At 44.2% G+C, this 26,214-nt stretch overlaps 1 protein-coding gene across 1 annotated transcript in view; it reads left to right on the forward strand.

Annotated features, from left to right (window-relative positions):
• phldb1a (pleckstrin homology-like domain, family B, member 1a) overlaps positions 1–26,214 on the forward strand; it is a 35,456-nt gene that overhangs the window by 1,626 nt on the left and 7,616 nt on the right. Inside the window, exons 2-13 of the mRNA XM_083665518.1 lie at positions 4,708–4,809; positions 6,198–6,321; positions 7,843–8,013; positions 13,022–13,150; positions 14,358–15,655; positions 18,673–18,918; positions 19,315–19,467; positions 19,724–19,861; positions 20,831–20,959; positions 22,041–22,196; positions 22,350–22,460; positions 22,663–22,752. Coding sequence (XP_083521644.1) covers positions 4,750–4,809; positions 6,198–6,321; positions 7,843–8,013; positions 13,022–13,150; positions 14,358–15,655; positions 18,673–18,918; positions 19,315–19,467; positions 19,724–19,861; positions 20,831–20,959; positions 22,041–22,196; positions 22,350–22,460; positions 22,663–22,752 — 2,805 coding nt within the window. The 5' untranslated portion in view covers positions 4,708–4,749. The remainder of the gene's footprint in view (positions 1–4,707; positions 4,810–6,197; positions 6,322–7,842; positions 8,014–13,021; positions 13,151–14,357; positions 15,656–18,672; positions 18,919–19,314; positions 19,468–19,723; positions 19,862–20,830; positions 20,960–22,040; positions 22,197–22,349; positions 22,461–22,662; positions 22,753–26,214) is intronic.

The raw sequence follows: 26,214 nt of genomic DNA on the forward strand, positions 1-26,214 counted from the left end.
TTGATTTGTTACAAACTTGGATTTAGATTTGAATAGACTGTGTATGGGCTTCAGAGTGGCTTCACTGGTAAAGATGTCTCTCTCTTAATCTATTACTTTCCCCTTTCAACAAAATTGACAGTCTGAAGACATCCTGTAGTGGGTTCCGCCATTCCACACCTGCTTTAGACATGAGAGGGAATAGAACATACTCAGGCCACCTGGAGACAGCAGAGTTGATGTCCATGAATGTGTTCACTGTTGACACAGAACCTCCCACACCCATTCCCTCCTGTGGCTGTGTCCCAATACCTTCCAGTGCAGGTGTGCAAACGTAGGCTATATTCCAAGTGTGTCTGGAGGGATAATCTCCACACAGAAAGACCTCTCACTGCTAGCAGGAAATTGAATGAAACTGTCATAGAGGAACAGAGAGGCCCAACAACACAACAGAACATTTGGACTGAAAATGTGCAGCAGAATAATGTGTTCCCAGTTTACTACCGCCCACTTTCCTCCCATCCTTTGAACAAACACACATTCCATCATGCTCCATTGCCAGGGAGGCAACTGGCTCTCTTCACACACACACACACACACACACACACACACACACACACACACACACACACACACACATATACACACACACACACACACACACACACACACACACAAACAGGCATACACACACACATGCATACACACACACAAACAGGCATACACACACACATGCATACACACACACACACACACACACACACAGACACACACACGCACACAAACACAACACACACACACACACACTGGAGGAGAACATGTTGCCAGAGAAAGACTGACTCATCCTGAAGCGTAGATTCCAGACCTGAGGCTATGACATTCAGACGAGTTGGCAGACCAGTGGGCCAGACTGTTTCACTAAGGAGAACACTGGTGACATGAAGACATGAAGTCCTTTGCTGATAATATGTCCCAGACTGTATGGTGAGCATGTGTGATGGGAAAAGCTGAAATCCCAGAGACTGATCTGATCTAACTGACTAACCCTTTGAGTTAATATCTGGTAGTCTCCAAGGACCTGACCTGGGAGTCAGTAATAGATTTGAAGCTTTGATTGGCAACTGTGTGTCGGGTTTGAATTACTTTTTTGGACATTGAATTACTATCTAACTGAGCATAGTCCAACCACTCCTGCATCTCATTTTGTAAAGTTAATTGAGCTGAACTTTCACTATAACATAACATATAACACTAGAGCTGGATACCAGTGAAAGCCCCTCCAATATGGGGTAAGACAGCTGGAGCATCCACTCCCCACAGAGACCTCCACGTCCTTGGGTTGGCCCGCAGGAAACACCCCTGCTCTCTCATTGGATACAGTTGGAATGCATCTGGTTACTTGGTTGCTGCTTTGATTTGTTTTTGTTTTTATTTTGCGAAATGACCCATCATCTGCTCCATTTCCTCCACCCCTCCACTGGCCTTGACCATGGGAAAACAGTTGAGAGATCAATAGTGGACTCTGTCTTTCTCTTTCTCTCTCTGCCAGATTGTTCCTGTGGGACTGCTCAAGAACTCTTGCTCGTTTACTTCCTCACATCCTGTGGAACATATTTGTATCTCTATATGAATGGTCCAGTGATGGTCTTTAACTGCCTTTCTATATTCAATACGATATTTAAAGGTTTCAACATTTGCAGATTGGAACCCCCCCCCCCTTTTTTTGTCCAACAATACAGAGAGCAGGGCAGGAAGTTGCCTGGTGGAATTCCACTGATGACTCAAGGTCTTTTCCGTCTCCTCCTCCTACGCTACAACTCCACCTATTTCCACTCTAGGTCCCCAGCCTCCTATGACTGTCAATGCCGGCCTTTATAATACACATAGACAATGCTGAGTATCCCTGGTCATATATACATAGCAAGGCAGTGTTGGGCTCCACAGCTGTGGTCCTATGTTCCATCTGATCTCTCTGTAATCAATGGAAGGCCTGTGTGAGAAGCAGATTGGTCAAGGTCAGACTCTTTCTCTCTGGGAAGGATTTGGACTTGACCTTGTGGCTACTCTCTTCAAAAGTGTTTAGGCATTGGAGTTCAAAGTCTAAGTTAAACTTGAACCATGGGAGTCAGTGAGGGTGTTTGAAAAGGAAGTCTGGGGAACAAGTTCAACTGTATGACCTTTGACCTAGAGTCAGTCCTATTTTGGAGGGCACTGCAACTCTGTTGTTGCCCTCTCTCTTGCATGACGGGGGTGTAACTCTGCACCCTGGAGCCCGGGAGAGAAGCAGAGCTCAGTCAGTGACTGAAGTAAGCCAGAAGTAACACATAAACAACAATGTGGCCTCTTCTCTACACTACTCTGTGGAATATACTACAGAAAACACATGATCCCAACTGCAGTTCGGACTATCTATGAGTTGTAATGGTGAGTGGCTGACTTCTTACTGTAATCCCTTGAAGTCTTTGAATTGTTTACCATAGTTTGCAATGTCTGAGGATAATGAATAGCACTGGCAGCCAATTCCAATCATGTACATTTTCTATCAAGAACTCTTTACATGTGCTTTTTAGATGTATAATAGCCATATGTCTCTCTCCATTCTCCAATATCCATGCTCTGTTTATTCATTTGATGTCATTTTACTCTATAAGCGGAGCAGCCCAGACTGTGTGGCTGGCCATGTCTATTTTCAGCAGCCCATGGCAACACTGAAGGGCATAATTGCCCCCATAATCACACGTTACAGAGGAAGGCCCTGCATTTACAAGCATGAGACATCTCCTCCAGTTGGGTGTGTGCTTGAGATCAGTGAGGCCAGTGGTGTGTGTGTGTGTGTGTGTGTGTGTGTGTGTGTGTGTGTGTGTGTGTGTGTGTGTGTGTGTGTGTGTGTGTGTGTGTGTGAGAGACTATGACACATTACACTGCCCAGTGGCCGCTGTCCCCTTGTCTGTTGTGTCCTCTGTGTGGATTAGACTGGTCCAGTGTTGACAGTCACTGGGCTGAGGGTAAGGGCTAGTGTCAGTGGTGAACAGGAGGATGCTCTGTTCTCTTGTCTCACTGGGCCTCTGAGATTCAAACACTGGAGATGATTGTCAGAGACAGCTATGTGGCATTACCCAGCTGCCTCGGCTGCCATGACATCACAGAGAGACAAAAAGAGAAAGAGAAGGAAAGAGATTAATTTCCTTTGCTTATGAAGTACCACACTATTCCTGTAAGTACCGCAAGCAAAGTCAAACATTTGGGATAATGCAACAGCTTTCGCTAAAAGGAATTACCTATGATGATACCTATAACCGAAGATTCTCAGACACACTATCCCCAATAGTTACTTTAATATGCTAAATTATTGATTTATTACAGAAAATGTTCCTCTGTAGACCTGTTTTTTTTCTTCTTCTTTTTCTTTTTTTATTATTATTATTTTTTTTACAGATTTTCATATGGTTGACCTGTCTTTGCTTGCTTGAGAGAGCAAAGCTTCACATTCCTTCAATGTTCCTGATAAAACACGCAGACATGCAGCAAGAGTCAGAGGGAGAGAAAGAGACAGAGGTAAAGACAGCTGGGCAACATTTATTTCCTCCTCCAACTCTCTTCCAGACAGAATTTGTGGAGGAACTAGAAAGGTTGTGAGTTGTGCTATCCTATAGGCCATTCCTCAGCAATGCCAGGACTGCCTGATAACTGGGATAAGGTAATGTCAGTCATAAATTGCAGTGTGTTTCCTTTTGATTGTGACAGCTCATTGGATATGTTTATAGTATCATACAGTAGTATCATCATGTTATAATTGCAAAAGAGAGAGTGCAGGTGGAGACTACCTACTATAGCAGTCTAGTCTATATAGTTGTTAGAGTGCATAATGTGTGCAGTAGGTCTAGACATACAGTGATGACAAAACACAGACATAACTGATTATATCAACTTTCTGTCTATTGGTATTTGTGGCTGAAATCAAAACTCAGAATCCTGGAATGTTGGTGAGAGTGAATGGGGGCTTTCTGAGGTCCAGCAGACCGACATGATGACTCATCTGTTTTGTCTGTGTTAGTGTTAATGTTATTGTGTCCATGACTGAGGGGTTTTTCCCTTCACTGAGGTGTCCACAGCTGGATGTAATCCACAACATGTGTGTGTGTGTGTGTGTGTGTGTGTGTGTGTGTGTGTGTGTGTGTGTGTGTGTGTGTGTGTGTGTGTGTGTGTGTGTGTGTGTGTGTGTGTGTGTGACGTGTGTTTTGTGCGAGGCTGAGTCATAGTGATTCATGGTGAGATGATGTGGTGAGCCGAACTAGCTCCTGTCTACACTGCACCTGAGATACACCATCAGCTTTGTGTCTGAGTCATTTGGGATGACCTATCTGCCATAATCCTGATACATCCTTCACTGTTGCTACAGTATGCACTGTAGCCAATGTAATATCACAATGCTGGCTGCTGTGTCTTCAGCTTCGTAATTAGATGGAGGCTAAAAGGCTGTTGTTTCATGGTCAGAAGATGGCAATAGAGGCCAGGATCCAAAACTTTAACAAATCAGTGGTAAGATTACTGCATAAAGTAATGGAAGCGTTGCAATTTCTCTCACCATCTCTCTTTGGTTAAACGATGACCTAGTATACAATGGATCTGACAATGTGCCATGTGACTTGAGCTGCTAACTGGGACAGAAGGGTCTCTAAGGGGAGCAGTGTACCCACTGTGTTTCTCATGTGTGTGTTCTCCCTTCAGGATCTCCATGTGGAAGACGGTTTGATTGACAACGCAGCCGACATGGACAGCCTTAACAGGAACGTGGTGGAGCATGGGCGACAGACCCACCAGGTCTTACAGGTGAGTCATACATACCCCTCTAGGCCAAAGACCTTCACAGTTCACATCAATGTTGAAATACAAGTTCAAGTATAGGCTACATGATAAAGTGTTAGCTAAGTATATGCTTTATGAGAGTCAACCCATCAGGCAAGCAGACAGGCTGACAAGTATGAAATCTTTTCAGCAATTTAGTAATCTATCTATTTCTCAATCAATTAGTTGATAGTTATATCATGTTTATATCAAGTGTTGACTGGGCTCAGGTGTACTGGGTTCAGTCAAGCATTCAATGTAGCTGTCATGAAAAATCGAATAAAAAAAGACTGAAGAGTGACTGACCCATAAGGAACAATGGCTCGAGCGTAGTAAAGGTTAGCTGACAATAAGGGCAGCAAATGTCAGGGGATGAAAGGGGAAGATAAAGAAGTTTAAATAAACTACATTGACATTTTAACTCTAGGGGAGAAAAAGCAAAATAGCTGTTTTAGAGAAACAGGACAGGTCTGGGCTGATGTGGATGCTGATGAATCAGGGAGTGTGACTGACTAGGCTTTCATACCTGTAGTCTGGGAACACACACACACACACACACACACACACACACACACACACACACACACACACACACACACACACACACACACACACACACACACACACACACACAGGAAATACTTCTGCTGTTAAACAGCAGGTGAAATGCTCATAGTGTCTGTAGGGCATGTACTTAATTTAGGGAAATAGTTTAATCATCATACCTACTTCAAAGAACAGGGAGCGTTTTAACAACTTGCAGAAGGACTCCAAAGGCATACTAAAGGCTTGATTAAAGCAGCCTATAGCTGAGCCTCCTCTGTCAATGATAAATGAAGTATATGTACCTCACTGCCATAAAGGTTATCCTCCACTTATCCTCCCCTGCCAAATCCCACTGTTAAACTGCAGTGCTCTTAACAATAATAATATATCCCATTTTATCCAAAGCAACTTACATTGCAGTGAGTGCATGCATTTTTCAGTATATATGGTCTCAGCGGGAATCAAACTCACAACATAAGCGTTGTTAGCGCCATGCTATACCAACTGAGCCACAAAGGAACACCTTAATTCAGGGGGCACTGGGTAGACAGTACACCCACCACTGATCTATATGTTATATAGAATAGGTTTATAGATCCTCGACACCTTCAGGCCAGTCTGCTTTCATGATCCAGTTATGCTTCAAGAAGAAAATGAGTTGGGGGAATCACTGAATGCCTGCTTTTAGGAAGATATTCCTGTGATATCCATGCACTAAATGCAAAAAATGAGTATTTTACCCCTCACAAAATTGTTAAAAGATAATTCCAATGTTTTAGACTCTTATATGCCATTGACGTTACGTCCTGTCTCGTTTCTCTTGACAGAGCACACCAGTGGACCTGATAGAGACGGGCAAGTCACTCAAGGTCCAGGCAGAGCGCCCCCACCTAGTCAGTTTGGGGAGTGGCCGTCTGAGCACAGCCATCACCTTGTTACCACTGCAGGAAGGTAAGCCCTACTGTTCCTTATCCTAAGGAACATCAGGAGAGTTACATTGGCAATGAAGGCAACATGTGCTGTCAAACAATTAGGAGAAGCGGAGAAAAAACACTTGCAGTTTCTAGTTATCCAAGAGAAAATGATCAAGTGACTAATGAAAATGACCTGACAAATGCCTATTAAAGTATATACACATCCAAGACTGGTTTCATAACAGCATTCATGGTTTCCCAAGACACTGACTGGGAATGATCCTGAGCATTTTGATTGATTCCCAAAGCTGGTACTTGGGAAGAGAAAAGCCTAACTGGTTTATGGTAATGATTCCATGCACTTACTTGTTCCTTGGCCCAAGGCCAGCTCCTGAATGATATCATAGGCATCAGAGAGGGGGGAGAGGGGCTGAAATGAAAGTGCTGTACAGGATCAGAACAGTCCAACTCTGTATTCAGGGCCCTGCCACATCTAATCATCTTAAGAATGACAAATAGAGGACTTTGAGAGAAGTGATATTGAGGGAAGAAAGAAACAGCTATGTCCATCATTAAGGAACTGAACACACTGATCCATTCTGAAGGTTTGTTCTCCAGAAATGAAATTTGGCCCATTTCCATAACGGACATGTTCTGTACATTTCCACCTATTCCACCATATAGCATGTGTGCTAACAAAGAATGGGTCTTTAACAAGGAAACAGCACACAGTTCTCTTTAAGAGCTGCAGTGAGAGGAATAAATAGGACCATGGCCTGACGTTGTCACCACCCTCTTAAAACTCCCCAGTTTAACACACACACATGCACCTGCGTGCGTGCACACACACACACACACACACACACACACACACACACACACACACACACACACACACACCCCTTGCCCTCTCACCCTTAGCATCGTAACTCTTTGGGTGCCGCTGTGGTTGTTCCACCCATCTCTATGATTTCTTTATTCCCATCTGTCCGTCTGGTGAGCCCATGCAGCAGAACACAGGCAGCAGTGCTGGGAGGTGAAGGAAAAGGCCCTTTGGACAGAGTGAGAGTGAATAGGAATCTGAGGCAGCCTGCTGGGATATTCTCAGTGGTGTCTCTCCTCCTATGGTTCAGGGCTATTTTGGCAGCATGGGGGGACCAGCAAGGGGGTTGTGGAATAATGTGTCCAACCCCTCTTGTTCCTTGTCATGTCATAAATTTAATTTAAAAAACAAGTTCTGGAAACATTTAAACAGTAGTTAATCTAATACATTCCCTGTGACCATACATCTACCATCTGCCATACTCAGACAATCTCAGGACTAGCACCTGCTGCCGCATTCTCAACCACTTGGTGAGCCTGACTCTACAAGTGGCTTGGTCCTGTCCTTGACCCCATATGCCTTTACTGTGAGATCAGGGCTCTAGTTTTGCCCATGGCTTTGAACTACAGTCCCTAGAATACTACATGCACACAACGTATTTAAAGGGAGGTAAGCGTCTCTAATGAATGACGTGTATGTATGTAAATATGTATGTCTTCCTCATGGCTGCTGCAGGAAGGACTACACTGGGCAGTGGGAACACAGACATACCTCTCCAGGGTCCAGGCACTGCTGCTCAGCACTGCTACATTGAGAACAAGGCAGGCAGCATTAGACTGTACCCCTGTGGGAACCAGTGCTCCATGGATGGCCTCCCTATCTCCAAGCCTGTCTGCCTATCACAAGGTAACATACAGTCCAAAAAGCATCCTATAAATTGTTGTAACAATGTGATAACACATTTGTTCTAACAATGGTTTACATTATTCTTAGTATTGTTAAGTTATTAAGTTATTGTTATTATTCTTGGAATCAAGTTATAGTGCCATATATGGTCCTTGGATTTAGAACTGTAACCCGTGTTAATCCTCAACTGAGCATTTCTTTGGTGGTTTTCCTTTAAGACACATGGAGTAGAGGCATAGAGAACTACCCATGCTTTGGTAACCTTGACCTAGATGAAAGGAAAACTTAATTAAGCAGCCTTTAATAATTGCTTCACATAGCCATTCTGTGCTGCTCCAGAATTGATTTAGGTGTTCATATAGACTACTTCAAATTTGTCGAAATGAGCAAGACAGAAAATCAATAGTTTATATAAGGAATGTCATGGTAGCATGGTATTGAAATCCCAGGAGAGGAGCCCAGGGTATTACGTTGACCTTAACTTAACAAAAAATATCGGAAGATTTGTAACTACTGGAAACACAGCCAAGCCAAAGCGTCTTTGACATTCAGATAATACACATTTCTGTGTATCTATTAAACATACAGTGCTGCTTGAAAGTGTGTGAACCCCTTGTGCAATTTTAATTTTTTTTAGTTTTTACCATGAAATCTTTATTTAATCAGAACCAGTCTTTTTTATCTGACATAACAGATTTATATTTACCAATTCCATATGTTGGTTTAGAAGAACTCATGTGTGTAGTAGAAAAACTAAATTATAAAGAAATTAGTGCAGGTGCAAAAATAAGTGAACCCCAAGTTGCACTGGTTAAATCAAGTAGGTAAGTGGAATCAGTTGGGTAAATAATTGGGTACCAAATGAACCAATCAAAGGAGAGATCTTTAGGAAAGAGTTTGGGCGGGAGAGATAAGAAACCTGGTCAGTTTTGTGTTACCCATACAGGTGAATGCAAAACACACCATGCCGAGAGGAAAGGAGATCTCAGAGGACATCAGGAAGAGGGTAGTGAGAACACATCAGTCTGAGGAAGGCTATAAAATCATCTCAACAAGATTTGAGCTCCATAAGTCCACAGTGGGGCAAATCATTTACAAATGGAAAGCATTTAACATGACAGCAACTCAGCCTAGAAATGGACGCCCTTCCAAAATATCCCCAAGAGCCACAAGAAAAATAATAAATCAGGTAAAAGCCAACACAAACATAACATCTAGACATGTGCATGCTTCAACAATAAGAACACTGAATCGAAATGGCATTCATGGGAAGGTTGCTAGGAAGAAGTCTCTGCTGTCAAAAAAAGAACCAAACTGCCTGTCTTTGCCAGAGACCACCTGGACAAGCCTGAAGGTTTCTGGGAATGTCAAGATCTGGGGCTGCTTTTCCTCCTCTGGACCTGGACGACTCCACATCATTAAGGGAGCCATGAATTCTGAGGTATACCGGGAGATTCTTGAACACAACGTCAAGCCATCAGTCAAGGAGCTAAAGCTGGGCTGAAAATGGGTCTTCCAACAAGACAATGACCCAAAGCATTCAAGCAAATCTACCAAAGAATGGCTCAGGAGAAAGAAGATTTGTGTTTTGGATTGGCCAAGTCAAAGTTCCGACTTAAATCCAATCGAGATGCAGTTCATGGCAGACACCCCTCAAACCTCACTCAATTGGCTGAGTTCTGTAAGGAGTGGGCAAAAATCCCTCAAAACAGATGTCAGAGACTGATTAGTGGCTATACGAGACGTTTGCTCCAAGTTATCGCTGCTAATGGAGGTGCCACAAGCTATTGACTGAAGAGGTTCACATATTTTTGCACACATGAAATCTGAGTTTTTGTTAAATAAACCACTTTCGTTAAATAAACAATGAAAATATATCTGACTTTTTTGTTTGTCCTTTATTTGGAATGTCTTTATTACGAATTGGGGTTTAGATAACGATTTTATAAGTTCATTGTAATATTTTATACAAAAATAATGACCATCCCTGTAGGGTTCACAAACTTTCAAGCAGCACTGTATATACTGTATATTAAATATAAACATGATGTTAACACCATAGGCTATTGCTCTACATTTAGAATTGAGTGGGGAGAGGCACTCATGACTGAAGTAGAGGGTAAAGTAACAATAAGGCTTTAACACAATGGTGAAACAATCTCGTCCTCCCCCTGGCATACATTCCAGTTTCAAAAGCTGGACGTGTCCTCATAAAGAACCAACACGCCCCCGCCCGCGTATTGCTGCAAGCTTGACAATATAATGTCATTTGTGGATTGGGCAGCCGGTGTATGGAACACGGAGACAGCTGTCCAACAAGAGGAAGCCTACTCTCTGGATGCAATTTTGCCCGATAAAGAAACGACTAGAGGAAAGTGAAGAAAAGGTGTAGCCCGCCGAGGAGTGCGTCCTAAAAATGTGGATTTTATTACTTGGATAATATTATACAAAACCTATGGCGCGTTTCATACACAACAATTTAGTGGCCAATCCTGGTCCAATGTTAACCTAGCAGTGAATGATTATCCCGATCTGCGCTTTGTATGACGCAGGAGCGAGCGACAGCTTTTACCCATTTTAACACCAAGACACAGAAGACGCACTCTCAACACGCACGGCTTGAATTTAATTTCTCAAGAAAGTAAAGACACCTTCATCTGATGACCGTGAATGTCTCTACTTAATTGGAGCTAGGCACACGTAAGTACATATTGTAACTTGGCTAATAGGCCTTGCAGCAGCAAGTGTCAGTTGTAAATGCTGCGGACAATTCATTTATAATATGACTTAGCCTATTCATTTGGTGTGTAAACTTATACACTATTATTATATAATACATCACGTAATTTATATGCATACCCAGTTATTTCAATCTTCTATTCCGCAGTCTTGCTGACATTAAGGATTTGATTTAGATACTGTTATTGTTTACCTTAAGCTCCCCTTCACACTTGATCTGGACCACCACGTGATATCCTCGTTCCCTGTTTATTGAGTCGACTCCACACCTGTTTTAGAATGGAATGTGGTTTACATTTTGGAGTTGTGTAAATACAGGGTCTTGCACTCACATAACAGTTCGACCTAAACTCGGCAGAAGTCGATCTCAAATGTATTTGTAGCAAAGGTTTCATACCACTCAATAATTCATGGCATTTTCTCATTCCTACCTTGACGATAATGTAGCAGCCTAGGATACCACAAATGAAGACTTACAAATATATTGTAACCTCAATCTACTAAATGTATTAATTTATTACATTTTATAATTTGGTGAGATTTTATTGGTGGAAATCTGTCCAACACTTCCTCTCTATTAATCTGTTTCCGATAGCATATAGATTTATGGATCTCTCACCACTGCTTGTAGCTCTTCTCCCTAAACAGCCTGGGAGATTTTCATAATGAAATGGGCTTCAGAGTCATAACTCATCCTGAGGTGTCTCTCCCACTGTAATATGTCTCGCTGCTGCTATTGATTAAGCAGCTTTTTACTCAGTATCACAAGCCCTGGGGTTTACATGATGTGAGTGGCTTGAGTCAGAGATGAGACATAAGAGGATGAATAGATTCAAAGAAGGACAGTCTGTATTGCATCACCTTCCATGTGTTTGTGCATGTGAGGGCATATGGGTATGTTTGTGTCTCTTGTCATCAGGCTCTCTCAGAGGTGACTACACACATGGAACTGGATATCCTTCTATTCTGAAGATGTGTGCTGTTAAAAAATATATGTCAAACATATAAGATGGCCACCATTGATTGCTGGCATCTGGGTTTCAATGAGTCTGAGAGCGGTACATTGTTGTGCTGTGCTTTTAACCTTCCGGTCCACTGGCTACCACTTAGTCATCCCTCTGTTGCTGTAAATCTGTGGGGCAACCTGGCACTTTCAGCTGTGACTATGACATCCATCATGATAAGCGATAACCAGCTCTGCATTATACACTGTTTGCCTGTCAACACACAGAATGATGGATAGTGCTTTGATATCACTGAGTGCTAATTGGGAGAGAGAGACAATACCTCATGGTAGGTACATTAGAGGACTACCCTGAGGTAATGATTGGACATATGCAGAGGATAGGGTATACAATTAACTTTTTTGGTCTACCTGGTGGATGAGATGTGTCTGGTGGATGCCACATTTGTTTTAACCAATATTAAGGCAAAGACCACAAAAACACATAAGCATGACTTCTGACGCATTGAAAATTACTCGCTGCACAGGACGAATCTCCTGTAGTAGTCTTTAAGTTTCGTGCCGGACTCTAGGGTTTGTTTGAAACTCAGGAGAAGTGTGCATATAGTCAGCTGGAGGAGGCAGGAACAGCAGGAGTGTTGTCACAAATTTTGAATCAATGGTGACCATAATTACGTGTCGAACCAGTTTCATTTTTAAATAGAAGCATAGTATTTACTAACCTTTGCTGGCTACTCGCCAAAGTGGCTGGAAAGATTTACAGATTTACCTGCCAAGAGCAAAATCTACCGCATTATTCTTTTTCCCTGGCGGAGGAGCTGAAAAGTGTTCCTTGGTTGGAGTCAATGACATTTTAGCATTTTATGGGAAGTAGAATACATAAGTGGGGGGTAACCTGGATTATGTGCTAGAATAGAGGCCCTGCACAGTGCTGCACCAGGCTTCTGTGTGCATGTGTGTGGATAAGAGATGTTATCAGGCGTCCTGGCCAGTGAAAGCACAGGGGAACAAAGGGACATCTGGTGCTCTGTTTTCACAACTCTGCCGTTCTCAATGTAAGGTTTCCATGTAAACTTCACCTGAATATTCGTGGCTTTTCACACTCTCTTTGCATCATCTCCCTCCCAATCTCCCAGTTTTCAGAACATCCCCTATCTTAGACTGACACCTTTGTCTTATATTCTCTTGTATTTCCATATGAGGGAGGGCAATACATGTAATTCAACTAAGGCAGAATGCAAACACACTCTTGGCAACCTAACCTTACTTCTCCTTACACACCCCTGTGTTCTCCTCTCCTGACAGGGTGCATGCTGTGTTTCGGTCAGTCTGCCTTTTTCCGCTTCAACCACCCAGAGGAGGCTCTCAGGATGAAGAGCATGCTGCCAGGAGGGAGCCAGGGCCCCAGCAACACCTACAAAACCCACCACACAGGTAAAGACCAGCCTTTAACCATCACTATAGAGACCACACAGGTAAAGAGCAGCATAACCATCACATTATATACCACACAGTTAAAGACCAGCCTATAACACAACATTGTTCTGTATCTTAATTCTGGTACACTGCCTGTGATGATGGCTATTGCCCTGTACAGAGTCCACTCCCCCTGACCTTAGTGCCTTGGCTCTCACAGAATCACAGCATCACACTGTAGACCACCAGGTAAAGAGCAGCCTCTAACCATCACACTAGACCACCCCGGTAAAGACCAGTTTCTAACCATCACAGCATGCACCATAGACACTACACAGATGAATGTAGCCAATATTTTGAATGTAGCCAATGATGAAATGGTGGTTGACAGACTTTCCAGATAGCTGATAGAGTGATAAAAGGAGGTGAATAGTGCTCCCTCGCATGCTACATGCTCCCTCGCATGGCTACATATACAGACTATTGTGAAAGCCAATTGTCTGTGTCCTAGATATGACCCTGTATCTTTCAGTTAGAGCTCTTGGCCCGAGAAATGGTAAATACTACAGTATATTGTTGTAATCATTTTTGGGTGTGTCCTTGTATGTGCTGGGGTCAAAGATCAGTGTGTTGCGTCACAGTTGCCTGGATTGCAAGGCAGTCTCTCTCAGAACAAATGACAGGGTTAAAAGCCTTTTTCTATGTACTGTATTAATTCTGGCACACTGCCTGTGATGATGGCTATTGCACTGTACTCCGAGTCTACTCCCCACTGACCTTAATACCTGGGCTCTCAGCGATCCCTGATCAATGAGCCGCACCCGATCCTGAGTGTGTACAACCCACGCTTTCCTGACTAGGTCCAGATTGCATCTGCTGTGATTGAAGTATGGGGCTGCAGTTTTTAAATTTAGCAGCTCCGGATCCCTATAGGATTACAGCACAGCTGAGAAACAAAACCTATTACATGGGGTGTGGTCTCAGTACATACTGTATAACAGCGTACCTAAACAGGGATTTTATTACAATATACCACATTTAAGCTTGTGTGTGTGTGTGTGTGTGTGTGTAACCCTAACCCTAACCCTAACCCTTGTGTGAGTGTACCCATTTAATCTGCATCACAGTATGTATGCACACTGTGTGTTTATCTATAAATTGATGTGTGCACTTTAAAACATGGATGTTTTTAAACCATTGACTGTTTCCTTCTCCTCTCCCATAGACCCCCACACTGTGCTGAATGGGAACCACCAGCCTATCCTTCGTGACAGGAACCGGTCGGGCCCCGGCTCCATGGCCAGCAACATAGAAAGGGACCTCCAAGATATCATGGACTCTCTGGTGATGGATGACCCACAGGCCTCCTCCTCAGAACCCAGGAAGATATCTCACCAGCCCATCCCCCAGTCCCCTCTTTCCCCTATACTGAACGGGGGTGGCCGCTACATGCTCTCCTCTCCCACCAGCCCTGGGGCCATGTCTGTTGGCTCCAGCTACGAGAATGCCTCGCCACCCTTTTCCCCCCTCTCCTCTCCCCCATCTGTTGCCAGTAGTGGCACCTTCCTCAGCCAGGATCCAGGCTCTGCTACCCCTCCAGTGCCTGCCCGCTCCTACAGTTACATCCATGCCACCCAGACCCCTGTACCCCAACCACGGATCTCCCCTACTGGGGCTACCAGTGGTCCTACAGGTGGCCAGAAGGTTCCGGAGAGTCCCAGGCCTGACAGGAGAGTCCTAGTGGAGGCCTCTCCAAGCCCCACTCCTGGCCGCAGAGGCCTGGGCCAGGACACCTCAACTAGAGGAGGAACAGAGAGTCCCAGAGCTACTCATGAGCCATCCCCCATCTCCAATCCCAGACTAACTCCCAAGTTTTCCCCAGGTCCAGCTCCTTCCAGCCCCAGAATGAGGGTGGGCAGCTCCTCCCTCCTGGAGCGGCCCCCGAGCCCCCTGAGAGAGCAGGGCCAGCTCCTCTCCCACACAGACAGCCCTCAGCAGGCACGTAGGACCACAGAACCTACTGGCAATGGAGCCAGCAGCTTGAGAGAGCTGCCCCCTCTCAGCCCCTCCATGTCCCGCAGAGGGACACCTGGACCCCAGGGCTCCCACCTGGCTCCCTCCCACACTTCACGCACCCCCTCTGGGAAGCTAGTCTCAGAGAGCCCTCGTCTCCAGCGCAAACCCACGTCCCCATCAGATGAGAAGGGGGTGTCAGAGGGTAGAGGACTGCATGCCAGGAGTCCATCTCCTACCTCTGGTGGCAGGCAGCAGAAGGGCAGCCCTGGCAGTGCTTTCACCCCAGGCCTGGGCTCACTGTCTGGGCCTTCTCCTCTCACTAGCCCCCGGAGCCAGAGGAAGGCCACTGCCACGACTGGGGCCTCCAAGGACCCTAAGCCTGTACGGCCCCGCACCCGGGAACGCAAGAACAGTATCTCTGAGATCTGTGACAACGAGGACGAGCTGCTGGAGTACCACCGCTGGCAGAGAGAGGAGAGGCTCCGCGAGCAGGAGATGGAGAGACTGGTGAGTCATCAGGACTGCTGTTGGGGCCTGTCATGTTTTAGACAGCCACTGTTGCGTGAATGCATTTGTGAGTCTTTGCATGTATAGCCTATCTGTTGGTTGAATTTCATAGGAGTGGGTTTGCCTATACATGGGTGTGTTGATGTGTGATTGGGGCTGTACTTTGGACTGTGTTCAGTCTTCTGTGGGTGTGTTGATGGAGACATGTTGCTGGCCCTTTGATTTGTCCTCTGTGTAGCTGCGTTTGAGCCCTTGTCTCAATCTACTGTGTGTGTGTTGTGTGTGTGTGTGTGTGTGTGTGTGTGTAGGACTATGTTTATTCCTGGTTACTCACAGTCTCAGGCCCAGAGCCATGTGGTGCTGGCATGGTTAGCCATCCTCAGCTCAGAGTGACATGCCAGTGTAAATTCCAGAGGAAATCTGAAGGCTGTGCAGAGGCGTGGCTGTCTCACTGCTATATTTACCCAACACAGGACTGCGATTCACTTTCAAAGCAGCTTGACTGGAAGCCCCCCCCCCCCCCCCTCCTCTGAGCACATACCCCCCCCCCCCCACCCCGTCTCCTCTCCCCTCCACTAGAGCCCGATTCCTGGCAGCTGATGAGACCACAGAGGTGATCTTCCATTTACAGAGACTATTTCAGGAGCCAAGATGCTGTTGGGAACAAACAGGACAGTGAGTGACAACAGACTGAAGTGCTAGTGTGGGATGAGTCAGAGTGCTGGGAATTGGACAACAGTTGGTTTCAGTAAATCCACACAGGTGTATAGTAAGCCATGCACTGTGTTAATGCCAGGCTTGTCCCATGTTTGGAATGGTGTGCTATTGTCCAAGATATGATACTATGCTATTATACTCTTTTTATTAATTATGATGTTTATATGTTTGTGTGTGTGTGTGTGTGTGTGTGTGTGGACGCACCCACGTGTGAGAGATTCTCTAATTCTTAACATAAGGTTACATTTATCTTCATAATGTTCTTTAATGAGAGAGAGAGGGATAAAGGATATATACGGCGATGGAGTGAACAGAGAGAGAAAGAGAGGATTTCCTCTTGTTCTCAGTGAGATAATGTGGGTCATGGTGTAATTCCCCTCAGTGACACAGTATAACTGACATAGAGAGCAGAGGCAGAGCAGCCCTGCCTGTTTGGCATAGTGCCCTGTCCTGGCACACTTCCGCTGTGGTGCTGCCATGGTCCGCTTCTTATCTTAGTGAGGTAAACCTCTACCTATGCAAAAAAAACAGGCTAAAAAACAATGCAACTCAGCAGTTTTTTTTCTAACTGGGGTCACTCTGTTTCCTGTACATAGAAGTCCTAATCAGAGCCATAGAAATGCCACTTTATTTACCAACAGCTGCCTGCTGTTGTCTGTGTTGCCTTTGAAATTCCTTCTGCATGCTGTTTAGTCTAATTACCTCTAGGGGGCAACCAAGTATCACTTTCTGTGATTGACCCAGCTTCATTGTTTGAACATGTTACTTGCAACAGTAACTTCAAGCTTCAACTTCAACTCTTTGTGATGTGCAGTAATTATTATGATTATTATTATGATTATTATTATTAATAATAATAATAATAATAATAATAATAATAATAATAATAATAACAAACACATTTAGAATATGCCAGAATGGACACCCTAAGCTGTAAGGAATGTGGGAAGGTGTGGGTTAGTTAATCATTCAGTAGATACGGTGGACATGTGTGTACTGCTTTCTCCTTCACTGGTGGTTTCAGTTTAGTTGAAGTCAGTGTCTATACACACACAGACTCAGGCAGAAACACAGGCACTTGCCACTCTGCTGTAACCTTCCGCTAAGCTCCTCTCCCAGAAAAGCTGGATAGTGTGTAAGTATGATTACGATTATGATGAATTGTGATTATGATGTTACGATGAAGCTGTGGTGGTTCAGTGCCATTCTGACTCCTCCGTTGATGAGTTTCAAATAGTTTTTAAAAGAGTTTGTTTTATGTGTCCTTCCTCTTAATGGTCAGATTTAACAGACCGGAAAGTGACTTTGCTGTTATGATTGTTACGGGATAATGTAAGCTAAGAGTTTAGGCAAAAGTAAAATTACCCTGTGAGAATAATTCCAATACAAATGTAGCAATACTGCATTATAATGTAATATGCACACAGAAGATCTGGGTGAATGTATTGCATGACTTCTTCAACGTCTTTGTATGTCATGGTGAGCTGTGCTATCTCAGTCATTGCATGCCACTATCGTCACTAAGCCTACCGTCTCTGGCGTGGTCATCAGCATGGGTGGTATGTCCTGATTGTGACAGTACCAGTCAGCTCTACAGGGAGGTTAGAGGCAATGGTGCCAGAGAGGAGAGTGACTGGCCAGTGGATATATGAGGAATGGCTGAATGACTGGAACAGATGGTGAGGGCAGAGGTGACAGATCAGCTGAGGTCAATGATGGGGTCACAAGATGGGGGACGGGGTACTAAGGGAATAGTGACGGCAACTTCTGTTCTGGTTTATTTGTGTGTGTGTTTGTGTGTGTCACCATCTGTGCATATGTGATGTGTTTTTGTTTGTGTTAAAGCTCTGCGTGTCTATATTGAGTACAGTATGTGGTCTTATGTGTATATTTACAGTAAATGGATGCATTGGTTTAACCTGTTTTTAATGCTGTTGTATTTTGAAGGTAAAGAGGCCTCAAGTTCAACTTAAACGCTGTCAAAACGATATGTAGAGGACTCCAATACCAGGGGGAGACTGTATTAACTTGTGTGTAACTCTGTGTTAGAGTTTGGCCTAATAGTACAGCCATGGCAGAAGCAGAGGGAGATCCCCCTGTAGAAGGACAGTCATGTAGGTTTCGTCACATCTGGTGTCATGTTACAGTCAGTCACAGCCGATGGCTGGGGGACAGCTGCCTAGAGGGGACACTGTCACACAATGACACCTCGGACCACCTTGCAATCTGAACTGTATCATTGTGTCCAGGCCTCCTCACCCCTCTCTTTGGTATGTGTCTATTTTTGTGTGTGTGTGTAGGAGCGACACAGGTTAGAGACCATCCTGAGCTTGTGTGCAGAGTACAATAAGGGCGACTCTCCTGTGGGCCTGAGCCAGGCCTTGAGGACAGGGCACTTCCCTGGGCCAGGCGAGGGGGGCGCTAGAGGACCTTGCATAGACACAGTGGGCGGGGCATGCCAAACGGGAGTGACTCAGAGACAGAGAGAGAGTGACGAGGAGAACCAGAGAGAAGAGTCCAGCAGCACAGAGAGTACTCATCAGGAGGTGAGACCTAAACACACACACACACACACACACACACACACACACACACACACACACACACACACACACACACACACACACACACACACACACACACACACACACACACACACACACACCCCAGTGGAGACTAGTGGAGGTAGAAATCGGAGGACAGGCTCATTGTAATGCATGGAATGGAATGAGTAATGGTATTAAACATGTGTGTCAAACAAGAATGGTATCAAACACACACGCACGCACACACATGCACGCACACACACACACACACACACACACACACACACACACACACACCTGCTTCCTTCTGTCTTGCTGGCATTGCTTTACATGTTATGCTCTATGAAATAAAGTCTTGAATTGCTTAACCCTGTGTTCTCTTCTTCCTGCCCTCAGCGTGAGGACTCCTCTGGGTGTGGTGTGGGTGGAACAGGGAGTCAGGAGCAGGTGTATCTGGAGGAAGAGCGGAGCAGCGTTCTGGCCAGGGTGGATGAGCTGAAGTACAGGGTCACAGAGCTGGAGCAGCAACTACAGGAGTCCAGGCAGGAGGTCAGCACCCCCAGCAGTAATCACCAGTAACCATAGTCCATTCCCCTAAGCACTGTACCAGCAGGCTATGTTCCCCATTCTCCAGCTATGTGAAGAATAAACAGAATGTATACTTGAGCCACAGAGATACTGACAATAGCCTGCTCGATTGTAGTTTTTCTACCCAGAGCAGAGAATTCCCTTTGAGTTGATTATGCTAATCATGCTCTGATGTTGGTTAATGGACATGTCAGTATTTGCCCCCCATATGTCCTAGGCGGAGATGGAGAGAGCTCTACTGCAGGGGGAGAGGCAGGCTGAGCAGGACCAGATGGAGGCAGAGACAGAGATCATCTCCCAGCTGCATCTCAAACTCAGCCAGCTGGAGAGAGCCACTCAGAGGGAGAAAGACAAGGTAGGACTCTAGTACATGTACCTAACATACAGTATACACACACCTGCCTGTTCACTCACAAGCACACATCTACATACAGATGCCCACACAAGGTTGCATGCAAAGACAACGCATGTCAAACACATATGTGCGCATACAAACACAATGTGAAATACTGTATGTATGTGTGTATATATATATTAACTTGTTTCTTTACTGATTACCTCTGCATGTGTGGATGTGTCCACATTCAGGTGCAATAGCATGTTCCAAATGTTTTTACCTCCACTGTCATAACCTATTCAGAAAAGAAGACTCCTCGCTGGTCTATGGGGCCATAGTGCATCATGGCCAGACTGTCTGAGGTCCTTACTGTATGTCTGCATCAGGCACTTGAGTTGTTTTTCACCAAATACTTGAGGAAAGAGGGGGGGGGGGGGGGACCACAACATTTTGCATTTTTCTAACACCTGAAACTGCTTTTTCCTGCAATCTAGAGCCATAATCCCCATGCTTAATTACCTGTCTAAAATAAGTTCATTTTCTGCATAGGTTATCTAAGCATACCTATTTAGATGTTCAATGGTCATTTCAATTAATAATACACATTTGTTCTTTAATAATTTTTATGCCTTATGAGTTTAACTGTCCCACTTGTATAACTTATAATATCATAACCCAATAATTAAAGCTATTTTAGTCAATTGTATATAACCATTCCAGTGTGCCCCCTCCCAAATCTTTTTCTAAATAATTATGATAAAACACTTCAAAGTATAGTGATTTGTTTAATTTATCAGAAACATTCAAAACAGGACGAATCTGAGGGGGTACGTGCCCTATGGGCATGACGTCTCTGCTTGTAGCCTTAACCCCAGCCCTTACACTCACCGACTGGACTGCGTTGACCTCTAACCTCTAAAGCTTCTGCATGGCATGGTTTTGAGCCGTGTTTTTGTTTCTCCCTGGGATGGTGTGTGTTTGTTTTAGGGGAGGGCTAATGTGTCGGCTGAGAGGGAGCTCCTGGAGAGACTGCGGGATGGGTACAATGAGCTGAAGAGCCAGCTTCATAACTGCCCTGAGTCACTGAGGGAGCAGTTACAGGAACAGCTCCGGAGGGTCAGTGGTCCTCACATATGAAATACCCCAAAAGAGAACAGCCTAGTCATAACACACCATGTACAGAACAGCCTAGACATAATACACCATGTACAGAACAGCCTAGACATAATACACCATGTACAAACAGCCTAGACATAATACACCATGTACAGAACAGCCTAGACATAATACACCATGTACAGAACAGCCTAGACATAATACACCATGTACAAACAGCCTAGACATAATACACCATGTACAAACAGCCTAGACATAATACACCATGTACAAACAGCCTAGACATAATACACCATGTACAAACAGCCTAGACATAATACACCATGTACAGAACAGCCTAGACATAATACACCATGTACAGAACAGCCTAGACATAATACACCATGTACAAACAGCCTAGACATAATACACCATGTACAAACAGCCTAGACATAATACACCATGTACAAACAGCCTAGACATAATACACCATGTACAAACAGCCTAGACATAACACACCACACAGCCAGGCAGAAACACTCCAAACAGAGCAGACGCAGACGTAACATAATTCACACAGTTTGAAACCCCAAAAAAGAACATGATGATCTGCTTGTCTTTTCCAAAAGAGCATTATTAGAAAATGTAAAAACTATTAGTGAATTTGTTTTTGGAAATTGAATGTCTTTGCATGGTTTTATAGAGTATAGTTTCAGCTATACCCTCAACCTCTTTCTCTGGATGCTGATACATGTCATGAAAAAACATTCTGTACTAATCAAATAATATTGTCATTAACTGGATGCTAAAAAACTATTTTCTTTGCTATCCACCTTTCCCCCCAAGAGTAAGCCTGCTCAGTTTTGTGCATTTCTAATGTTCCATGTATGACTAGATAGGGTTTGGGGGGCATGTATGAATGGGTTAGGGTTAGGGTTAGGGAATGAGTCTCCTGTCAGCTTCTCTTCAAAACCTGCCCATTTTTAGTTTCACATACATTGGTCCTGTTACCAGGATCCCCATCAGTAGTTGATGTGGTGTAACCTGTCTGTGTGTCTGCCTGTCGGTCTGTGTGTCTATCTGTCTGTCTGTGTGTGACTAGGAGGCAGAGGCACTGGAGTGTGGGACCAAGCAGTTTGAGGACCTGGAGTTCCGTCAGCTGGAGCGGGAGAGCAGTCTGGAGGAGGAGAAGGAGACTCTGAGCAGACAGCTGCTCCAGGAGAGGGCAGAGTACCACCGCAGCGTGGCCAAGAGGAAGGTGGGACAGACACAACAACACAGCAGTCCTGTCATAACAGTCATAACAACTAGAAAATATAGTCTGATGAAACTATATGAAATTCAAAGCAGAAGCTGTAGGAGCTTGCATTGTAAGGCAGGACATTAATGCTGTACCGGTTGTGTTCCTCAGGAGAAGATGGCTGCTTTGGAGGTCCAGGCCAACCAGCTAGGACTACAGGCTGCTCAGGACTGTGAGAGGATGGCTAAGGACAGGACCCTGGCTCTGCAGCTACTTCACAAGGTTTGTCTCGCTCAAGAATCACAGATGTTGCCTACTATTAGCTTATCCCAAACTGTATTCAAATTATATCCGACACCATTTTGATGGAACAATAATGATATATAATTTGCTTTCCATAATTTTAAGCCAATACTTAGTGAGAGATACTAATATTGTAAGCAGCAGGGCTTTCAGTGAGCTCCATGTTGTCCCTGTGTGGTAGGAGAAGGACAGGCTGTCTGCTCTGGAGAAGAGGTACCACACTCTGACAGGAGGGAGGAGCTTCCCCAAGCCCATCAGCACCATGAAGGAGGTGAGGAGGAACACTACTGCATCTATCACACTCTCAGACTGACCCTTATCTGTCAGAAACTCATAGGTAGAATAGAATGTGGAGTAGATCAAGACAGTGATTGAGAGGGACTGAATGGGAAGAACAATATTTACTTTACTTTAATATGTACAGTATAATACATCGTTATTAGAATCTCTCTCTCTTTCATTCTGAGGTGTTATTAGTTAGCATGACTGAGTTACATTACTCCTCGTCTCATTCCTAGTTGTGTGTCACTACAAGCCTGACAACTAACAAGGAAGTCTGCAGTATCTCAGAAAAACTGAGGGCTTCTGTTACTGATAATTGACACATCACAACGTTGAAATAAGATCAGCTATGTTTATCAGGTTGGCCGATCTAGTCTGTACACTAGGGGTATTTGTCCCCAGTGCTGGCTCTGATAAATAAAGTGACAATCAGTTTGTATCAGGGGTAGGATCAGGGTGGATTGTTTACAGAGTACTGTAGATGCTCTTAACTTTAACCTTTAAAACAGGAAGTACTTCATATCAGTGAACCTGACCTCGTAGAGGAGGTTGGCCCTCTACACACTGTCTGCCCCTCTCCTGCCTCCTCCTCCTCCTCCTCCTCCTCCTCCTCTCACACCCCCTCACCTGAACTCTGTCCCATCAGGCCACAGGAGGTAAATAGACTGATGCATGCAGCCTTAGTACCCACAAGCCCCCTTCTTTGGGAACAAATCTTAACAATCCTGTCCTACGCAACTTTAAGTCTTTTGTGTCCACTAAGAGGAGTGGGCATGATGGTTTTGAGAGTCCTGAGAAATAGTCATGTGCTTGCATTTGTCTGTAGGTATGACAAGGTGATAAGTGCCTGATTATCCCTGCCTGTGTTTGTAGTAAAGTGTCTTTGTGTTGTGTTTTTTTACGGCTTGGGTGTCTGTCTAATGTGATGAGTGATTTGGGATGACTTATCTTGTGTCTAGTGTGTGTGTGTGTGTGTGTGTGTGTGTGTGTGTGTGTGTGTGTGTGGTGTGTCTTTTTCTTTTGTATAACCTATTCACCTTTTTTTAACCAGTGTATCCTTGTGTTTGGGTATTTGTGTAGGAATACCTCAGGCTCTCTGATGTCTATAAGATGTATGGAAGCGGTTCACTCCAAACCCACCACACTACCTCTTCTGCTCCTCACTGCCTCTCTCTTCCTGTTGCCTCAGCTCTCCCCCGCGAGGTATAATACTACTTGCTTTCTATTATTCCCTCTGTTCATTGTGCCCTCTGCTCTCCATATCATTCTGTTTCACTTTTTATACTGGCCTCTGACTAACTTTCACCTATCTATAACTTTCTATCAGCTATATACAGTGCTGCTTGAAAGTTTGTGAACCCTACAGGGATGGTCATTATTTTTGTATAACATACAAAAATGAACTTAGAAAATCTTTCTCAACCCTAATTCGTAATAAAGACATTCTAAACAAAAGACAAACAAAAAAAATCAGACATATTTTCATTGTTTATTTAACGAAAGTGGTTTATTCAACAAAAACCCAGATTTCATGTGTGCAAAAATATGTGAACCTCTTCAGTCAATAGCTTGTGGCACCTCCATTAGCAGCGATAACTTGGAGCAAACGTCTCGTATGGCCACTAGTCTCTGACATCTGTTTTGAGGGATTTTTGCCCACTCCTCCTTACAGAACTCAGCCAATTGAGTGAGGTTTGAGGGGTGTCTGGCATGAACTGCCCACTTCAGGTCCTGCCACAGCATCTCGATTGGATTTAGGTCAGAACTTTGACTTGGCCAATCCAAAACACAAATCTTCTTTCTCCTGAGTCATTCTTTGGTAGATTTGCTTGAATAATTTGGGTTGTTGTCTTGTTGGAAGACCCATTTTCAGCCCAGCTTTAGCTCCTTGACTGATGGCTTGACGTTGTGTTCAAGAATCTCCCGGTATACCTCAGAATTCATGGCTCCCTTAATGATGTGGAGTTGTCCAGGTCTAGAGGAGGAGAAGCAGCCCCAGATCTTGACATTCCCACCACCATGCTTGACTGTTGGGATAAGGTTATTTTGGTGGTAGGCAGTGTTGGGTTTAACATAGTGGTTTTGATTGTGACCAAAAACACATTTGGACTCATCTGTCCAGAGAACGGACTTCCAGAAACCTTCAGGCTTGTCCAGGTGATCTGTGGCAAAGTTAAGATGGGCAGTTCTTTTTTGACAGCAGAGGCTTCTTCCTAGCAACCCTCCCACGAATGCCATTTCGATTCAGTGTTCTTCTTATTGTTGAAGCATGCACAGTTGCTGAGATGCAGCAAGGGAGGTCTGCAAATCTATAGATGTTATGTTTGGGTTGGCTTTTACCTGATTTATTATTTTTCTTGTGGCTCTTGGGGATATTTTGGAAGGGCGTCCACTTCTAGGCCGAGTTGCTGTCATGTTAAATGCTCTCCATTTGTAAATTATTTGCCTCACTGTGGACTTATGGAGCTCAAATCTTGTTGAAATTATTTTATAGCCTCCCCCAGATTGATGTTCTCTCACTATCCTCTTCTTGATGTCCTCTGAGATCTCCTTTCCTCTCATCATGGTGTGTTTTGCATTCACCTGTATGGGTAACACAAAACTGACCAGGTTTCTTATCTCTATTTATCAGTCCTGCCCAAATTCTTTCCTGAAGATCTCTCCTTTGATTGGTTCATTTGGTACCCAATTATTTACCCACCTGATTCTACTTATCTTCTTGATTTTAATCAATGCAACTTGGGGTCCACTTATTTTTGCACCTGCACTAATTTCTTTATAATTTAGTTTATCTACTACACGCATGATTTTCTCTAAACCAACATATGGAATTGGTTAATATAAACCTGTTATGTCAGATAAAAAAGACTGGTTCTGATTAAATAAAGATTTCATGGTAAAAACAAAAAAAATCTATAATTGCACGGGGTTCACATATTTTCAAGCAGCACTATATGAAATATTTTATTGCTTGCAGATACATTCCATGTTGACAATCTTACCTGTTTCTGATTCCCACAACATCTCCTATATTGTGTGTGTGCGTGTGTGTGTCTGTGTGTGTCTGTGTGTGCTGGTTGTTTGGTTGTCTGTGCAAAGGAATATGTCACCATTAGTCAATTAAGCCAGATCATCGGGATGCAGAAACCTGACCCCTCCCCCGCCTCCTCTATCCAGTCATTCCAGTTTTTACTCTCTGACCCCACCTTCTCCTGCCACTCACCACCATGTGGCCCCTCCCCTTCTCTCTCAGTCGAGGTGTGTGTACCTCCCCCTTTATGCGTCACCTCGGTTTACTTTTTAGAAACTGTCTGTGTTTTATGCATAGACCACGTTTACTGAATTCTGAATGAATACTCGTAATTGTGCCTTAGTATCACAATTTAGACTGTCTCTTGGTTGGTGGACAACCCATTGTTCTTAGAGACTTGTTGTCTTTTTTATTCCAACT

Source organism: Argentina silus (genome assembly GCF_951799395.1).
Source record: "Argentina silus genome assembly, chromosome: 2".
In the NCBI taxonomy this organism is placed as follows: domain Eukaryota; kingdom Metazoa; phylum Chordata; class Actinopteri; order Argentiniformes; family Argentinidae; genus Argentina; species Argentina silus.